Genomic DNA, 6642 nt, shown 5'->3' with positions numbered 1-6642 from the left:
GAGGAGAGATCGGAATTTCATTGGCCAGCGGGCAACCATCCAAGTACCTGGACAACGTGGGGCCAACATTACCATGTGTGCGGCTATATCAGAAGATGGTGTGGTGGGACGCAGACCTCATATTGGACCATATAATGCAGCTCTCCTTGTCACCTTTCTTGATGAGCTCGAACAGGTTTGTAGAGCTGAAGGTGTGACCTATGTCATTGTCTGGGACAATGTCAGGTTCCATCATGCTCATGTGGTGCAAGCATGGTTTCAGGCCCATGCACAATTTACCACCCTGTATTTACCCCCATACTCCCCCTTCCTTAACCCAATTGAGGAATTTTTCTCCGCATGGAGATGGAAGGTTCATGATAGGCACCCTCATGAACAAGTCACTCTTCTCCAGGCCATGGATGACGCCTGCAATGACATCACAGCAGACCAGTGTCAGGCCTGGATTCGCCATGCCCGAAGGTTTTTTCCAAGATGTTTGGCTAATGAAAACATCCATTGTGATGTAGATGAGAACCTGTGGCCAAATCCACAACACAGAGTTGATGACAATGTAGAAGTACAGTAATCACTGCTGTTTTATTTCTTACAGTGCAAGCAAGTTGAGGAACACTGCATTTGATGGTTTACAGTACTGTCTTTTCTTTTCTATTTCATTGCATTTGATGGTTTACAGTACTGTCTTTTCTTTTCTATTTCATAGCTAATTACTGTATTTTTGCTTTGATTAAAATAAACCAATGTTGTGATTGTACTGTAGTGTTTTGCATCAATATATTACAAACTTTGTTCAATGATTCCACTTTGTCTGTATTCTCTCTGCTACTGCAGTACTTTACAGTAACAGAGGTATTTACTGTACATGTAGTACCATAATGAAACCTGTATCACCTATTTTGTTCTACAATAGTTAATGATTGTACGAACAATGACAGAGTGAAACTATCGGTTGCTTGTGTGTGGGTGATCTATAGTTGTGTTTCAATGGTATTTCACAGTAAATTTGTTTTTTGAACCAATGATTGTGCAAGTGCAAGATTTCTTTAAAGACGTGAATGCACAATGCAATGTTTTGAACATTAGACAACCTGTGTTACAAGTGATAACCGTTTTGAGTTTTGTGTCTAGAGTTTTGAAAAATGACATCAAGGTTCTGAAAATAGTAGCAAAGTGATTGTAAAAAACTGTAATAACTATAATAATAATAGTTATTAATAATAACCTGATTCATAATTAATAATAATAACCAATACACTATAAAGAAAATGGCCAAATTGAAGCCACTTCATAACACTACACAATTTAGTGAATATTTAATTACTGTAAATGTATAGCATTCTGCCTTTATGGGGTTTCTTTTTGTCTTCAAGGAAAAAGCCGGCGACATGACATATAAAGTTGATTCTGATTGGTCCTCTTCTGTGCATTCGAAGTGCTGATTGGCTCACGCAGATAGAACCTTATAGAGCCAAGTTAGAGTTCGATTTTGTAGATAGAACCTTTTTGTTTTTTCAATAAAAAGTCCCACAATGTACACAACTTAAAAAAAACACATCACATAATGTAAATAAGTTGTCACAGAATAAGAATATGTGAATAACTCAATTTTGACAAAAATGTCAGATAGAACCTTATAATTCCAAGGGGACGAATTGCATTTAATAATTAGTCCTCACTTTCATTACATCTTCAGTCCACATGAGACTTACTGACGGGTAAAGCAATGTGGCTTTATCTTTCAGTCATAAATACTGTATAACTAAGTATAACCAATTCAAGTATAACCAGGGGACAGAGAGACGATAGATGTGGTATAAATGAAATTGATCAGTGCAAAATGCCGAGGCTATAAATGCAACTTGCCAAAAATAATTCTGTTTATAAATAAATAAATAAACATACCAATAAACAAGGACATGAAAAGTAATAATTAAAAATAAAAGCCAAACCAAAAAATTGCCATTATACTGTGTTAAAGGTATATGTCACAACTTTCTTTTTATTTTGTATCAGTAGAGAGTTGACTGTAATATAATGCTTTCCAAAAATTAAAGGTCAGTCATGTTGCAGAAAAACACACAGTTGCACAACACTCTGTCCGGTAACTGTGATGTCAACTTATTAGACCGGTTGATTGACATTAAGAATTTGTAGTTTTACTTTCCCTCAGCTCTAATAGTGTGATTTAACCACTCAATTTCACTTTCATCCTCTTTGACATCACTGGCTTAAATGACTTGACAGGTTGATTAAGGATTTTGCAACAGGTCAAAAACTTAATGATAAAGCCACTAATTTACCATGAACAATTAGAAATACATTTTTAAGTCTTCACTTCAATTACAGAAACACTTTACATATAATAAATAAAACCTCACAACAGACAACAACAAAAACGTGTTCCCATCAGAAAGATTTCATAACCTACAATGACAGAGGAAGTATGATGCTTTTCAAAGATATAGAAAAAAGTCACACCTTCAGAAGATGCAGATTGTCTCCAGCGATAACAGATCTCATCATTCCTCAGCTGTGAGGTCATTTGAGCTGCTGGGATGAACCTCGATCACGTCACACATTTAATAGATGCTATAAAAGCAAGAGAGAGCACCTACAGGTACAACAGTGAGACATCACAAACTCATCTACATCATGATCTTCACCATCACATGCCTTGCCCTGGTGGCCTCTGCTCTGGGTAAGTGTCTTCTTTAGAAGTTTGCAAGACGATTATTGGGTGTACATATATATTTACAAAATGCAAAACCTACACAAAGAGCTTCATGTGTCATGAACTTCTGTTCTTTATCTACAGGTTGTGGAGTGCCAGCGATTAAGCCACAGACGATTGGCAGCAAGATTGTGAACGGACAGAATGCCATCTCTGGTTCTTGGCCCTGGCAGGTCTCTCTCCAGGTAACTGTGTATTGGCCGACTTTTATCCTGCATTTGCTTGATTTGGTCAAAGAGTATATGTCATGTTTTCAATACTTTTACCTCTGAAACAGACACCCAACGGATTCCACTTCTGCGGTGGATCCCTGATCAACCAAAACTGGGTTCTCACTGCTGCTCACTGCGGTGTCGTGTTCGTGTAAGAGTCTTTAATCTGACAAACGTCACATACAATAGTGCTTAATAGATGCTGTTGCTCTTTTCTTTTCACAGTTAGATTTATCTTTACTGCTTTCTTTTTAGTGTCGGCTATCATCGTGTCATTCTTGGAGAACATGATCGTGGCTCCAATGTTGAACCCATCCAGGTCAAACTAGTTTCCAAGGTAAAAATGTTGAATGATTTCAGAGATGAATATCAAAATTAGAGATCAACTTATACTATTTATTTTAGTGTTTAATAACAGAACGCTTTTTAATTGTTGCTTCATTTCTGATTTTTCACAAAACTGAATTAATTTGAATCAACACTGAACTGACTTGAGCTGAATAATGACACTATTGTGTTTTTAGGGCTGCTTTACAGCAGAATTTGAATGTGTCTTATATTTGGTGAATTTTGCATCATTGATTGTTATTTTCCTGCTTATTACTGTCATCAATATTGTATAAAGTGCTATATAAATAAAGGTGTCTTCACTTGACAATAATAAAACAAAAGATCACTGGACTAGAGCAATAAAGACTAAACAAATAATATGCATTATAATGTTATTATAAATCCATTATTATAATTTTAAATTACTTCAAAGTTTATCCAAACAATCTGTTGTTTTTTTAACCTGTTAAATTGAATGAAGTGGGGAAATAGGTATTAGTCAAATTATCTCTAGATTAACTTTTGGTCCATGTCTTTCAGCTTTGAAGTCTAGTTTACTCCTAAAAATTTGATTTTTAAAGACCATAATTTGGTGATTATCTGTGTCAGTAAAGTCCCTACGCATCATGTTCCTTGACAAAAAACTGATTTATTCTAGTTTCCAAACAGAACAGAAGCAAACAAAAGACATTGTAGAAAAACCATGCGCTTCCACAGCTGATAATTTACATTACATTTACATTTATTCATTTAGCAGAAGCTTTTATCCAAAGCGACTTACAAGTGAGAACCATAGAAGCAGTTAAACTAACAGTAGGAAAACAATACGTAAGTGCTATAACCCCTCTCAGTTTAATTTTAGTGCAGTTTATTTTTTTTTCACACAGGAAGTAATGCCCCTACAGGCTTAAATAATACATAGTCTAAACTTTCTATTCCTATTATCTTAAAGGGACACCATGTTAAATACAGTACCAAATAGTTTAGAAACATTACATAGGAAATAAAAAATATAAGATAAGGCAAGGCAAGGCAAGGCAAGTTTATTTATATAGCGCATTTCATAAACAATGGTAATTCAAAGTGCTTTACATAGAAGAAATTAAAATAATCAAAAGAAATCAGAATAATTAAAACAGTTTAGAATAAAAAATAAAATAATAAAATAAAATACAGTACGAGCAGTCGGACGAACAGTGGTACAGTGCTCATTCGGTAAATGCACAGCTAAACAGAAGTGTTTTGAGTCTGGATTTGAATGTGACTACTGTAGGAGCACATCTGATCTCTTCTGGAAGCTGGTTCCAGCTGCGGCTGGCATAATAGCTAAAAGCGGACTCGCCATGCTTAGAGTGAACCCTTGGTATTTCCAGCTGATGTGATCCTAATGATCTGTTGGGTTTATATTCAGTGATCATGTCTGCAATGTATTGAGGTCCTAGGCCATTGAATGATTTATATACCAGTAATAATACTTTAAAATCAATCCTAAATGTAACTGGCAGCCAGTGTAAAGACCTGAGGTCCCTTGCATATCCCTTTTCATATTTTCTGGTTCTGCTCAGAATCCTGGCAGCAGAGTTCTGTATGAGCTGCAACTGCCTTATGGTCTTTTTGGGAAGGCCAGTGAGAAGTCCATTACAATAATCCAATCTGCTGGTGATGAAAGCATGAACAAGTTTCTCTAAGTCTGGACTGGAAACAAAGCATCTAATTCTTGCAATATTTTTTCAGGTGATAGTATGCTGATTTAGTTATTGCTTTTACATGACTACTGAAACTAAGGTCTGACTCCAGAGACACACCAACATTCCTGACTTGATTTTTAGTTGTTTGACCCCTAGACTTATGGTATGCGTTCACCTTGAGAACTTCCTCTTTGTTTCCTTCATCTTTGAGAACTTGTCTTTGTTTAAAATGAAGAAAGTTTTGGCACATCCATTTGTTTACTTCATCAATGCATTGGCACAGGAAGTCAATGGGGCTGTAATCGTTAGGCGATAGGGCTAAGTAGAGCTGTGTGTCGTCTGCATAGCTGTGGTAAGCAATTTGGTTCTTTCTCATTATTTGGCTCATTGGAAGCATGTACAGGTTGAATAGGAGTGGCGCAAGAATTGAGCCTTGAGAAAAATAAACAGAAAAATATACTATTATTAAATATAAGATATGGACAAATACAAATAACAGCATGGCCTATACAAGATTTTTAGATTTAAAATTGAGCATAGAAATTTTTTTTTTTACCATATTCTCAAATGAACATTCATGCTGAAGGTAAAAGGAAAAAATGCATGAAAGGCTTAAGATGACAAGAAATAAAACATGCTTACATGTATATCTTAGATTACCATCCAAAAAGTCAACTTCCACTAGTAACCGTCCATCTTTTTCGATCCTTTCTGTCTGTGCAGGTCATCAAACATCCGCTCTACAGCAGCTCGACCATCAACAATGACATTGCGTTGCTGAAACTTGCGTCTCCAGTTGTCTACACTCCCCGTATCTCTCCTGTATGTCTGGCTCCATCAACCATCAACATCCTGCCTGGAACTCGCTGCTTCACCACTGGATGGGGCGCAACTGAAACCACATGTAAGTTAGACAAAGACGAATTGCAAAATTTACTCTTGTATATAAATTTTTTTCCGTTTTTTTTTCTTCACATGACTCTGAACAATCTGTCTAATGTTTTCTTTTTTCAGTGAGTCCTCTAATCCTGCAGCAAACAGGTCTGCCCATCATGAGTCCTGCTGTGTGCAGACAGATCTGGGGTCAGAGCAAAATCACTGATGCCATGATCTGTGCTGGAGCCTCTGGATCCTCATCTTGCATGGTACGTGAAGACAGAGCAAGACAAACACATTACCATATTAACGTTGCTGCTGTTTTGGTCTCAAATGTGTGTTTGTGTCTGTGTGATTCCCACAGGGTGATTCTGGTGGTCCTCTGGTGTGTGAGCGTTCAGGGGTCTGGACTCTGGTGGGGTCTGTGTCCTGGGGCCTCAGCACTTGTGACACCCGTTTCCCAGGAGTCTATGCCCGTATCTCCCAACAGCGCTCCTGGATCGACAGGACTATCGCTTCCAACTAGAGCGCCAGTCTGAGCATTTACCCTTCAAAGGAGGCAAAGGCAGAGTTTAATCATTAATCTGTATTATAGTTGGTCCTTGTCGTCCTTTTTGTTTATGACTTTTGGCCTTGTGTCAGTCTGGGCTCTTGTGACCTGCTGTTGAGTTTATTTTTTTGTTTTTGGTTCATGTTACATGTAACTGTTTAAAACAAATAATGAAAATTTCTGGTAATGTAATAATGAAAATAAAATAAAATGAATACAATACATTGTAATGAAGTGTAATCATTTATCTGAACT

The 6642-nt window shown here is 36.9% G+C and overlaps 1 protein-coding gene across 3 annotated transcripts in view; it reads left to right on the top strand.

Annotated features, from left to right (window-relative positions):
• Nucleotides 1-2359: 2359 nt before the first annotated feature.
• The window catches only part of LOC143715940 (chymotrypsin-like protease CTRL-1), a 31336-nt gene continuing 27053 nt past the window's right edge, over nt 2360-6642 (top strand). The window contains exons 1-7 of one of the 3 annotated variants that reach the window (XM_077207867.1): nt 2364-2698; nt 2816-2916; nt 3009-3088; nt 3199-3280; nt 5685-5865; nt 5976-6106; nt 6202-6617. In XM_077207867.1, coding sequence (XP_077063982.1) covers nt 2653-2698; nt 2816-2916; nt 3009-3088; nt 3199-3280; nt 5685-5865; nt 5976-6106; nt 6202-6363 — 783 coding nt within the window. In that variant the 5' untranslated portion in view covers nt 2364-2652 and the 3' untranslated portion in view covers nt 6364-6617. Of the gene's footprint in view, nt 2699-2815; nt 2917-3008; nt 3095-3198; nt 3281-5684; nt 5866-5975; nt 6107-6201; nt 6618-6642 lie in introns of those variants that run through there. The other 2 variants (XM_077207866.1, XM_077207868.1) reach the window with 2 other exon arrangements.

Source organism: Siphateles boraxobius, unplaced genomic scaffold, assembly GCF_051911475.1.
Source record: "Siphateles boraxobius isolate OS27281-9 unplaced genomic scaffold, OSU_SipBor_1 6, whole genome shotgun sequence".
Lineage (NCBI taxonomy): Eukaryota > Metazoa > Chordata > Actinopteri > Cypriniformes > Leuciscidae > Siphateles > Siphateles boraxobius.
The sequence above is the reverse complement of the archived record's forward strand: the minus strand, read 5'-3'. Positions and strand labels throughout refer to the sequence as shown.